Genomic DNA, 12399 nt, shown 5'->3' with positions numbered 1-12399 from the left:
TGAATTAGAGAACAGAGTGGCATCTTTCGTTGGCATTGAGAGGAAGAGAACCATTTACTTTCGACTGCTAATGCAGCATGTTGCATGTTGTGTATGTTTGGAATTATATGGTTGCCTCCTGTCTTATGAAGATGATTTAAAAGGAGATGTCAGCAAATGTCACTCCTAGCTATATTAAATTAAGGTATGGATCTCCTAGGATTTGAAAGGACGCAAGCAACCGACTTATCACGAGTTCAAACCAGGCTGAACTTTGAGGTGCCGTTTGAGGTGTTCCCGGAGCTACTTGTCTTATGCAAAAAGGAGGTAGCCAAATTCCTGAGGAATGACATCAAGGATACCACGATTTCCAAAAGAAAAACAGTCCTGTTAAAGCAGACAAATCCGATGAGATCACATGACATATGAACAAATTTAGCGTGAATTTTCAATAAACCCTCAAAGTTTAGTTTTGAATTTTCCCTCATCTCCTCCCTGGACTGGAAGATGAGGGAGAAGGGTTTCTCTCACAAAGAGAGGAGGGGCCTCTACCTGCTCTCTATTTTTCTGTTTGATAGAAACAGTTTCTGCTCTTCTTACCTTTTCCCCATTCTTTTCCTCTTGAGCAAGATTCACAACTATCTCCCTTCTTTTGGAAAATTAATGGGTTCTTAAGTAACCAAAGAAAATATTCTAATCTCCCCTCATTAAGCTCTCAAAATCCAAAATGAGACGGAACCAGAATATCTATGCATATGATGAAACCAACACCAATAAATGACTTTAATTCTGTCTTATGCAAAGACACGAATCAAAGAACTTACCTCGACTCAAACTTTAAATCCTGCTCCAAAATAACGAAGTTACTTGGATTAATTTAAAAAACAAAATCTATTTGTCGAGAAGATCGGAATAATGAGACGTGATTTGCACAAACAAAACAACAAACAGACTCGAGGGAAACGAGCAGGCTCTTGCGAATCTGGAAAGACGAATGACAGCACAAAGAGGAATCGCGGCCACACGGGCGGAAGCTTCCAACAAATTTACAAAACAGGACGATGGAGTAGGTAGACTATGTATCGAGCAAACGGGTTGGCGAATCTATGCCTTCTCCTTGTCTTCTATGCCTCCATATCCTTCCTCAAATTTTTTTTCAGTTTACGGAAACAACTCCAGTTCAATGAAAAAAAAAACAAAAAATACAAACAACTCATCGCTTTCTCCAGCTTAAATTATTCAGGCAAGGTTGCTTAATGTTTACTTGTTCAAGCTCACCAAGTAGGTGGCGTATTTGTTTGTGAAATAGGGGTGTGGGAGTTCCATATTTGTGGCAGTGATCGCGAGCTGACTGATATATTACACTGTTCACAAAGGTTACATTAGCTTTCATTTATTGGTGGTTGTAGTAATTAACCAGTAATCTATTTTGCCGACCTTGGAAATAAGTGAGAAATTGGACATGAAAGAAAGAAAAAAAGAGCTCGTGTCTGACCATGTCATCAACCACCCTAAAGAAAATCATAGAGGAAAGCTTGTATATTTAAAATTCTCTTTTTACTTAAAAGATTTGGACGTCTCAACCATTCTCTCCAAACTTCTCTTCAAATCCTTGTTTCTTCTCTCCCACCCCCGTCTTCCCTACCTTACGTTGTCGTCCTCTATTACTCTCTTTCTCTCTGGTTCTCTTTCTCCTGTTTCAAGGTTGTTCTTGGTAGAGAAGAGCTCATAAGGAACTTTTGCTGGGTGAAAGTGCGATATTGGTACAGCTCAATCAAATCAAAACTCCCAGAATTTGGGTTTTACGATCCGATTGAGCCGTGCCAATATCACATTCGTCGCTTCGCGATGGCACTACCCATAGAAGAAGAAGTAGAAGATAGTGAACATATATACTGGTTTTCTGCAGGCGGGGTATTTGAAGGTTCGTAGCAACTTTCCTGTCATTTTTCTTTCTTGGTTTTGGTAGTCAAAAAGTTATTTCAATGATACGATTATTAGAGACTATCTCCACCCAATTCCCGGTACTGCTTGCTTCAGATCATAATAGACTTTTTATGAACCTTTGGTGTTGTTTCAGTCTTTTGATTTTCTGGACTGCTATGCTTCCAGTAGGAAATTTTTACGATAAGTTTATGAAGCAGATCATGTGCACTCATGTTGACGAATACGCTCGTACTTGACTCATCTCTATCTTCTTCCCTCTCTAAGAAAAATTGTTGTGAATTGTAGCTCTCCATGTTGGGTGACACCAGAACCGCTGTCAGTCTCTTATCTTCTTCCCTCTCTAAGACATTTTCATGTCTTTATTGCTGAATCCATCTTATCGTAATCGATGCGCAATGGGTCTCAAACTCCATAATTCACTTCCTATCTGCTTTCTCTGTCTCCCCCTTCCTAATGTTTAAGGAATGTCCACCGCCAAGAGGGAAGCACCAGCTTCCATCCTGTAACAACCTGTAATGTCCCTGACATTTTATGCCAATCATTTCTACGTGTTTCTCAATTACTTAAGATTTGAGTGGGTTTTTGAAAATGCTTACAACTTTGATCTTCAGCTTTGCAGTAAATGAGCACCAATTTTTTTTTTTCCAATGTAAGTGTATACATACCTTTGAAATATGGCATAAATTTCCATATGTTCTTGTGATGTTAGCACAATTACCTATTTGTCCCTGCCATTAAATACTATCAATAAATCCAACTTTAACATATAAAAATATTTTAAAAAATGCCTTAATAAAAAAAAAACTTCATGTTTCCTTGTCCACTTTTATCGTATTGGAGGTAAAGTACAATGAAGGTTTCCTTGTCAAAACTTGAAAAAGAAACAGTTCAAAAGTCGAGTGCACTAGAGCTCATTAATGGAAAAAATAAATCTGAACATACTATTCTAGTCTAGTGTACTTAACCCACCACAAATACATTCGATGAAAAATTTTGCCCTTTGAGTTTTTGCCCTCAATGGGTTTTGTGCAATTTTTTAACAATGTTTAAGTGGATTCAAGAAAGTGACTCACTCAACCTTAGGGAATATACTTAGAGACCTTGTTGAGTATATAACTCAACGACCTATGCATGTGGGTCGGCCCTCTTACCACAAGTGGTTGATGGAAGACACAATAGTTATAACTAATTGATTAATAGTATGGAGGAACATTTTGCAAACAATGTGGGGTACCTAGAGATAGCCAAAGCAATCTGGGACGCGTGTTTTGAACTATATTCTTCCTCTATAAGTCTACAAAATATTTATGACATTTTTTCAGGAGATGTGCGACGCAAAGTGTAAAAATAATCTTCATGAGTACTTTGCCAGATTTAGAAGGTTGTACAGGAGTGGAAGGTTACACAACCATATGCACTTGATGTTGCCACACAAGAAAAACAAAAGAACACTTGGTCTCAGATACATGTCTTGCTAATCTACTACCCCTACTTGGATGTTGCCAAGTCATAGGTACTTAACACTACTGCAAAACCTTCTTTTAATGATATATGTGCAACCATGTTATGGATTCCAATTAAGGAGTTTAATAGTTAACCAAAACAAGTGGAAAACTCGACTATGGTCTCCCAAGGGAGAGGGAACAATGGTTCTGGTAGAGGTAAATGAATTGGTGGAACAACATTTGGCAGAGGAAGAGGTAAAGGTGGGAATGCTCCTACCTCTAACACTAGTGGTCAACACAGGAAGTGTACCTTTTGTGGGCTCAATAACCATCTAGTTGAAAATTGTTGGAACCTACATGGCAAACCACCTTACTTCAAGGTTAATCAAGCATCAATCTTCACTACATCTACCAATAGTGAAGCACCCTCAGAGTCCTCCAAAGGAAGATTGACTCTATCAGAAGAGGATCAAGAATTGTTTTAGAAGTTTAAAAGTATAATGATGGCTCCCCAAAGCAACACAGTCGCCACATTTGCTACTACAGGTACGTATTCCTTTCTCTCATGCTCTAGCAATTCGCCGTGGATCATTGATTTCGGAGCCTTTAAACACCTCACATGTAAAATTAAATTTTTTTTTCTTTGTGACCCCATGCACTTTAGATCACTTTCTCCATTGTAGATGGATCACAAACTAGGATTCAGGATACTGGTACATCTACAATTTCACCATCATTTTCACTTTCTAATGGCTTGTTTGTCCCTCAATTTCTGTTGAGTCTTATGTTTGTGAGTCAATTAACCAAAAGATTAAATTGTTTTTTAACTTTTTGTTTATCTCATTATGTTTTTCAGAACATCAAGACAAAACAAGTGATTGGTGGGAGCCATGAGAGAGATGGCCTTTACTATATGGACCTTATTATATTGACAACAATAGCAACAACCACAATAGAAGAGGCTTTCAAATGACATAAAATATTTGACCATCTTTCATTAGCAAATTTAAAAAGTTTAGTTTTTTCCCTTCATTTGGTTTCACATTTGTCATGTGAATTTTGTGAGTTTGGGAAACACCATAGATCAGTTTTCAACCCAAGCAAAACAACATTTCTTCTAGTCCTTTTATTTTAGTTCATTCAAATGTGTGGGGATTTGTTAATATCCCAAATATATCTCAATCTAAGTATTTTTTATATTTGTGGATGATTGCTCGAGAGTTACATGGATATATTTGATGAAGGATGTGGTTGACGTAATTACTATTTTCACCTCCTTTTGTGCTATGGTGGAAAATCAGATTAAAACCAAGGTCAAAATCTTTTGATATGATAATGCGAAAGAATATTTTTCCTCTCCCATTTAAAAATTTTGGAAGGAAAAAAGGATCATTCATCAATTGTCTTTTGTTTATACACCTCAACAAAATGATGTATCCTAAAGAAAACATCACCATCTTGTAGAAGTTGACCAAACTATTATATTGTCAATGAATGTTCCCGAATTTTATTGGCCTTTATGTAGTCCTCATTGTTTGTTTGTTTTTTTATTAACCGTATGCCCTCCAGTGTGTTCAAAGGTGTCACCTCCTTCTCCAAATTGTTTCCTAATTCAGTTGTCTTCCCGTTGGCACCTAAGGTATTTGGATGCACATCTTTTGTTCATCACTTGGGGGCTCTCAAGGGTGCATTCCTTCCTCGGGTTGTTAAATGCATTTTCTTGGGATATTCCAAAGATCAAAAAGGTTATGTGTATCACTCGCCAGGTTGCATATCCATGCTAGGAGGGTAATAGCTTATTTTGTTTCATTTATATGGTAATTATACATTTGATAAATAAAGCATATCCATCAAAGTTTCCTTGAGCTCCATATGAATTATGCTTTTCTCCATTGCATGCTTGGTGGGGGTCTAATTATCTAGTAGCATTTTCATCTACTATAATTCTAGATACAATTTTTGTTACAGAGAGATATAATTCTATGGTTTCTATGTTTTGTCCCGTATTGTTGGTTGTCCCCTCTTCTTGATGTTGTTTATGGGTGAAACGATGCTAATTGACAAATCTAAAGACGGTTTAAATAGAACAAAATTAGCATTGAAAAGATTCAGTAATTGATATAATGATGGAATTGTATAGGGTTGGTCAGTTCCTCCTGTCAAATGATATAAACTCAAAGTGTAAATGATGATATAGGCTAACAGCAGACTGTTGTTAGATAGAATGATGAACTGTTGTAAATGACGCATGATGCATCCTCTTAAACTTGATGAAGCATAAGAAACTTCGTTGGCCGCATTTAGAGGTTTTACAGTGACAGAACCAGCTCCAAAAGTATATCCACAGTTCCCGGACATACCCCATAAGCCATAACACGAGAGAGCACCAAAGCCTGCCTCATGGCTAGAGATGGCAAACAACATTTCTTACAGTTTTCATAAAAACAATTGGACCGTAAGAGAAAAAAAAAGTGTTGAAACATTAAAATCACTCGATGGCCAGTGGAACTCCAAGATTCTACAACAAAGACGAGCGCCAGCTCTTTCTTCTAACAAATTAGCCATGCCAGAATATGGGATGCGTTGAGGAGGTACCAGTTCCGGGAGCTCCCACCTCACCTCCTACTTGAAAGATCTGCTCACTGTGGAGACTAGCATCCCCTCCATCTGAAACCATAGCAGCTGTTCCCACTGGCTCTTCATCCATGGCTGAACAGGAAAACCCCGTGGAAGAAACATTGTTGGAAGCTTGGGAGCAAGAGTACCGCCCCAAACTCTGGTTATTGTTGTTGCTGAACTGTATGCTCGGGATCAAGGGCTGTGCCATTGGTATCCGATCAGCTTGAACCATGTGTGCATGTGCCAGGCCTAAGGCCGAAGTTTGATTTGGTGATGACAGAAGAGAGAGAGCACAATCATTGTTGGAAGTCGTGATTGTGTTGAGGAGAGGTTGGCAAGCAGAAGTCACTTCGAGAGGGTTTCCACTGAATCCAAAGTTTTTGCCGGCTTTGTAACTGCGAGAGAAGGAGAAGGGGAAGTGATTTTGACGGTCAAGGAAGTGCAGAGGTGTATGACGGGCATAGAGGGTATCTTCCTCAGTTTTGATGGTGGCAGGCCAAGTGGGTTCTGGAAGGGTGGTTGACATTATCTGTTGATAGGAAGAGAACCTGCTACCTGTGGATAGCAAATCATATTTTCATTTGATGAAGATGCAAGGAAATTCAACAATGTATAGTCCTCCCAAGCACCTGATAATAAATAAAATTCAAAAAAAACATAAACTTTGACAAGCAAAGCATATCATGGTGGGAATTGCCAGAAATCAGTATAAGATTCTGGTGGAGCTACTACCCATTCAGGTCAATGCGCCATGATTCCCATCATACCAATGCATGCGATGTCTCTCTACACTGTATGATATCAATTTCATGTATTTTTTTATTGAATGGCTGCATTGGTATATAAAAATACAAACCTTGATGATTGGTAAACAAAGCAGCAGCATTTGTAGAAAGAGAATCTGGCTGAGGTTTCCTTCTGCGACGGTTGTGTCCATCTAGACGCTTCCTACAACTCCTCTTCACTTCATCAAACTCCTCCAAGGAATGGAATCTTCAAAGGAATGACAATGGCAGTAAATGTTTAGATTGTTTTGAAGTGACCAGTTAAAACAACTCAAAATCAACCAGAAAGCTCTGCATCTCCTTGAGAAGAAACATCAATGACAGGTCTATTATCAATGGGTCGTTTCAAGTCAAGTTAGGTTTTTACAGAGCGAATCAAGTAGAAATGTAATAACTTTATGGAAAACCTAAGCATGGACAGTAAAGCTAAAGTTAGGAAGGCAACAGTTCTTCCTGTGCGAGTTTCACATATCTCACATGCCCTCCATAAATGTAGAAATTGCACTAAGTGTAATAATTCCTTTATTTTATTAACTGCAGCTTTCATGGCATGGTATTCATATATATACAAGCACAAATAATCATGACTGACCATTGCAAGCCAATATAGAATGCAGATTAAAAAATCTTAAACCTTGACAGAGAAATCTGATGATAGCAAGCAAGTCATGAACAATCCAATATCATGTAGATGACAGACAACATAATCAACTAAAAATAATCAGGCACATATCAGATATGAACATGTCTAGATGTAATCACAAGGTTATCTTGCTCTTTAAGCTTGACGCAATTAACTAAAAGATGCTCCAAGCTAGATTTGAGGTCACTCAGACATGTTTTAAAGTCAAAATTCCTGGAGCCTTCTTTGAGACCCAGATTTCAACGGAAAAATAATTCAAATTTACCAACATAACAACATAAATTTCCATAATAAAATTATACATAACATTTTGAGATATGCTGACACAAAGACATCCTTCTATGGGCATTTAATACAGACTTAAAGGAAACACTGGTGGCCATGTGTGAATTTCATATGTTCGAGCTAATGATAGGGCTGACCATAACAAAATCAGAAAAGGACACCAAAAAGAGAGGGAAATTTTTTTTCAGAAGAAACAAGGTTGATGACAATGCAGATCATTGATCACTAGAGGTTGGAACATGACAACATCTGAAATTGAAGTGGATAGGCAAAACTTTGAAAGCATTAAACCCACATATTGATATCATCAGCTAATCATACAATCAGTAATAAATAAGATCTTTAATACTAGTTACAAGGATAAAACAAAGTTAAAAAGTCAACAAAGATAGAATTAGATCAATTGGTAAAACATCCATTTGTAAAAACCATGTTGTCACTTTTTTCAATTGTTTTAGTGGATGTCATCAAGTGAGAACATCAAGTGAGAGAGAGAGAAAGAGAGAGAGATAGCATCCTTGCGCAAAACCTACGGACAAGGAAAAGGAAAAAGATGCAATTTAAAGCAAGATAGTTACTAGCTATCTTAAGGAACTTAATAAATCTTATGTTTAAGGAAACTTCAGTGACATTAGGATGAAACCTTTTTCTTTTGTTTGAAAAAATAGATCAGAGACATTTATTCCTTAAGGCGTTCTTAAAGTGATAGCTCCACCGTTTTGAAGTTGAATGTGTTACTCCCATGCAATTAATGTATAAGAGCATAGCCAAAAAATAAGCAGGGAAATGAAAAGAAGCCCTCCAATAATACAAAAAACAGTGAGAAATCAAGTCCAAGATCAACTCAGTAGTAGAATCAACCCCATTACTAATTGAGGCTGCACTATTTTAGCCAATTAGTAGCTAAAGCATTTTAATGTGGATAGACTTCACCAACAAAAAATTACAAGTCCTTGTCCAACTCATTTATGTGCAGACTTAAAATGAGTGAAATCTTCAGGATACAGTTCCAGATTTCTTGGATCTGCCAAGATTCTTTCAGTAAACATCTACTAACCCTAACAAACATTTGATAATCATCATTAAATAATAAATCCAGATGGATTGCCAGAGATGCCACAAGATCACAATCCGAGAACTACAGCAAATTCATGAAATTTCTCTTTTACATCAAAATTGTCAGCAGATGACACTACGTCAGGAAAGGGTTTTTTACAGATGGCAAACAAAAGAGCCAGACTGAACAGATTCCAATCATAGAATTGATGACAAAAGGGACCAAAACTTCCAAACAGCTATGAACCACTCTGTGACAAGCGACACTCTTCCTGAAACTAATCCACCAGCCAGTAAATATAAAGGATATCTATCAACCAGAAAAAAAATTGCTGCAGACAAAAGTGAAGATAATTTTAAAAAGTTAATGGAAACAATTTCATAAGTGACAACTATAAGGAGCCTTCACTTCTTTACCTGCTACATTGCTGACAGAACCTTTGCTGCCGACCGCCCACCATCACAGTTGGAGTCTTGGCATGAACTTCACAAACCTTGTGCCTTTTATGATACTCACGGCAGTTACTTAGATCTGATTTGCACCCATCAACCAAACAAGAAACAGTTTGGTTGCCATTACTTGTCCCTCGTGCCCGCTTGGATGAACCTGAAGGTGAGAATGATGCAGGAGTTCTGGTATCTTTCCATCTATCCAACGACCCATCACCAAAATCACCAAACCTTCCAAGCTTTAAGTCTACTGAGCAATCTCCTGTACTTTTCTGTCCTAAACCAGTCAAGCTGACCACTGAGCCGATGCTCGGTTCTGCATCTCGCTCCAATTCAGCAAAGTCCCAAGAAGACGTTTTTAAGTCCCACTCCATAAAAATCTTCCCCTGGCTTTTTCCTTTTTTTTTTTTTTTTCCTTTCAAATGCCTGGTCTCTTTTTCTCAAATTCTCAAACTCTTTTCTCCAAGGCGCACTCGATGTGTCTTACCTAGTTCCGTAAATTTGTACAAGAAAGAAGGGAAACAACGAAGCGCAGCAAAATGTACGGAAGCCCATTCATGGAACTAAGTCCGCGTGATCTTCATAGAGTCATCTTGAAGATAAATCCAATCACCGGAAAAAGGCAAAAATAAAAACCTAGATGCGAAAACCCAAAATATCCGGATTTCAACAGTCTAGAACATAAATCTCAAATTCGAAGCTGTAAAAATGCGACAGCCCCGCAATTGGTAATAAAGAAGAGGTACTCGAGGAACAGAAAAAAAGGGTAATAAATAACCAACAACGACCAGATATGAATGCCACAAAATCTTCTTAACTAGCTAAGTTGCAGAAGACAAGAAAGACTGAAGACCACCGAGTAAAGGGGATACAAAGAAAAAACGACACTCATCCAGTTGAACCTAGGGAGCCATAAAGAACAAAAAGAAAAAAAGTAACCAGAACTTCCCCATTTCAATTCGTATATACTACTTTTTAAAGGGAAATGCAACAAGTATGAAGAGGAACACGGAAACAAAAAACAAAAAAAATCCGACGAAATTGAAACGAAAACCAATAGAAAGGAGTGGAAGCTCAAAAACCCACAAAATAAAACAGCTGAACTTCCATAGGAAGAAATCTCGCAAAAGGAAAGTAGTCAAACAAAACCTTAAAAAAGGAAGTAATAAAGAAACAGAAACGTTAATTCTGACGGTTTAAACTTGAAAAGAAAACAAGGAACAAAGTACTTACAGACAACAGTAGCATCAGATGATGACCTGAAGACCGATTTGGGCTTTCCCGCCATTCATTCCCTGACAGTGATACCATGCAGGACAACAAAAGAGAAGCGTAAAGAGAAAAGAGAGGCGCGAGCTGAGCAGGAACACAGAGCAAGAAAGAAAAACTGCTGCTACCTTTGTGTGAGAATCATTGGAGGTGAGCAAACATATAAAGAAAACGGATAATGTATTAAACTGATGAGACAGAGAGAGAGAAACGGAGAGAGTGAGACCACCTCCAGAGACTGAGAGCTAGCCACTGGTGTGAGAGAAGTGAGGACTGAGAACTGCAACTTCAGTATCAAAAACTCAGATTTGCTCTGTTATTCCCCCCCCCACTCACTTTTTCTCTTGGTGTTCCTCTTTTTCTGCTGGCTTTCCTTTCTTTTATCAGTTATTTTCATTGTTAAAAATGAAAAAAAAAAAATCTCATTTTTAAATTGAGTGGCAAAGAAAGTGACAGGGTGTTGTTGCTTTCAACTTTTTAAGAGAGAGAAGCCAGAGAAAAAGTACAAAGGGGGTGAATGTTAAGGCTTAGGGTGTTATGTTTCACATTTAATGACATGTTTTTTCCTCTCTCACCTTTCTTCTGTCTTTATCTTTTCCATCTTCCTCCTTGTTCCTGTTTTTCCCGTTTGCTTCACTCCATGCCCTTTCCAACAGTTCTCAGAACAGTCAGTCATGTCCACATCCTTGCTCCAGTGTGTCTTCCCGTTTTTTTTTCAAGCTTACCCCTTCTTCCCTTTTTTTTCACTTTCAGTCATGTCCCCATCCTTCCTTGCTCTACTCAATCCCATTTCGAGCTCACCCTTTTTCAGCCAGAAAGCCACCCTTTTTTTTATGAGGAGATGAGCAAGTGCAATATCTAAAAAATTTGATTTAAAGATATTTCAGTTGAAGCTGCAAATTAGCTCTTTTGAACTTAAAATTAGGAGACCACCTTGATGTCTATTGAAGTTTCATTAACTACTTTGCCCTACAATCTTATTGAAGCAATTCATTGAACCCAATAATCAATTTTTATCAGGCTTCAATTTAATGCCAATGAGTCTAATGTTTGAATCTTATGGGTCCCCAATCCTCTATGCACACAATGGTCCCCTCTCTAGACCAAGTTTTTATTTTTGTAATTACGCGTTGACCAGGTATGGGTTAATAATAAGGCCGGTCAACATCAAGGCTAAGGCTATTCAGTTAGGGTCGGTTTGGAATCTCACGGAGAAAATAAGAATTTAATCATTATTATTCTAAAAAATAGTTAGTAAAAAAAAATTTAATCGTTATCTTATTTTTACTAGGAAAAATAATTTTAAATTTTTATTGTGATATTTAATAATATTATTAAAAAAAAACCCTAGTTTCCTTTAAGAACAAGTTTGGCCTTTTAAGGTGAAGCAGGGGTGCCCCTTAATTATGCTAATTGCCCTAATCACCTAAACAGAATTAATGATAATTCAGCCCCAAAATCAATCAATTTCCACAATTGTACTTTATATGCCGTTGAGGGGACAGAGATTCCAGAAAGTTATGAACTCTTAAATTGATTTTTTTTTTTAATTTAAATAAAAAAGCTGGGAAGTCGTTTTCCAAACTCTTCTAACATAAAGTTAATACGAATATACCCTTCAACAAACCTATCCACGTGTCATTCGTTCATACGTCCACTCCAGTGTCTTCTCCGGTGACAGAGGATGAAAGCTGTAAATTCGGGGTCCACTCCTTGTAGTTTGTGACAGTGTATCAATTATTGGTCTGATTTGATGGCCCTTAAGGATCCACCGCAGGTTCACAAATGGGCGGCCAGGATCTTTTAGAGTGATGGAACAAAGAAAAAGGAGTCAAAGATTAGAACAAATATTTCCAAGCATTTAGCAGCATAAATGGAAAGAGACCCTGCCACCACGTGGCACTGCATCTATGGTGTGTCT

The 12399-nt window shown here is 37.7% G+C and overlaps 1 protein-coding gene across 4 annotated transcripts; it reads right to left on the bottom strand.

Moving 5' to 3' along the window:
* Nucleotides 1-5644: 5644 nt before the first annotated feature.
* Nucleotides 5645-10817, bottom strand: LOC137952635 (squamosa promoter-binding-like protein 16). 4 transcript variants are annotated; one of them, XM_068799706.1, is made up of 5 exons: nucleotides 10607-10817; nucleotides 10443-10504; nucleotides 9177-9845; nucleotides 6847-6983; nucleotides 5645-6545 (listed from the first exon to the last, which is right to left on the bottom strand). In XM_068799706.1, exons 3-5 carry the CDS (start codon nucleotides 9581-9583, stop codon nucleotides 5929-5931), a joined length of 1161 nt encoding a protein of 386 aa, XP_068655807.1. In that variant the 5' UTR covers nucleotides 9584-9845; nucleotides 10443-10504; nucleotides 10607-10817; the 3' UTR covers nucleotides 5645-5928. The 4 variants fall into 4 exon arrangements, with proteins under 4 accessions (XP_068655807.1, XP_068655815.1, XP_068655804.1 ...); XM_068799714.1 differs by having other exon boundaries at nucleotides 10708-10807; XM_068799703.1 differs by having other exon boundaries at nucleotides 9177-10504.
* Between the last annotated feature and the right edge of the window lie 1582 nt (nucleotides 10818-12399).

The sequence above is a fragment of the Aristolochia californica genome, unplaced genomic scaffold, assembly GCF_029961685.1.
Source record: "Aristolochia californica isolate CCGP_79_NKW_82.1479 unplaced genomic scaffold, dmAriCali1.0.hap1 SCAF_1, whole genome shotgun sequence".
NCBI classification, from domain to species: domain Eukaryota; kingdom Viridiplantae; phylum Streptophyta; class Magnoliopsida; order Piperales; family Aristolochiaceae; genus Aristolochia; species Aristolochia californica.
The sequence above is the reverse complement of the archived record's forward strand: the minus strand, read 5'-3'. Positions and strand labels throughout refer to the sequence as shown.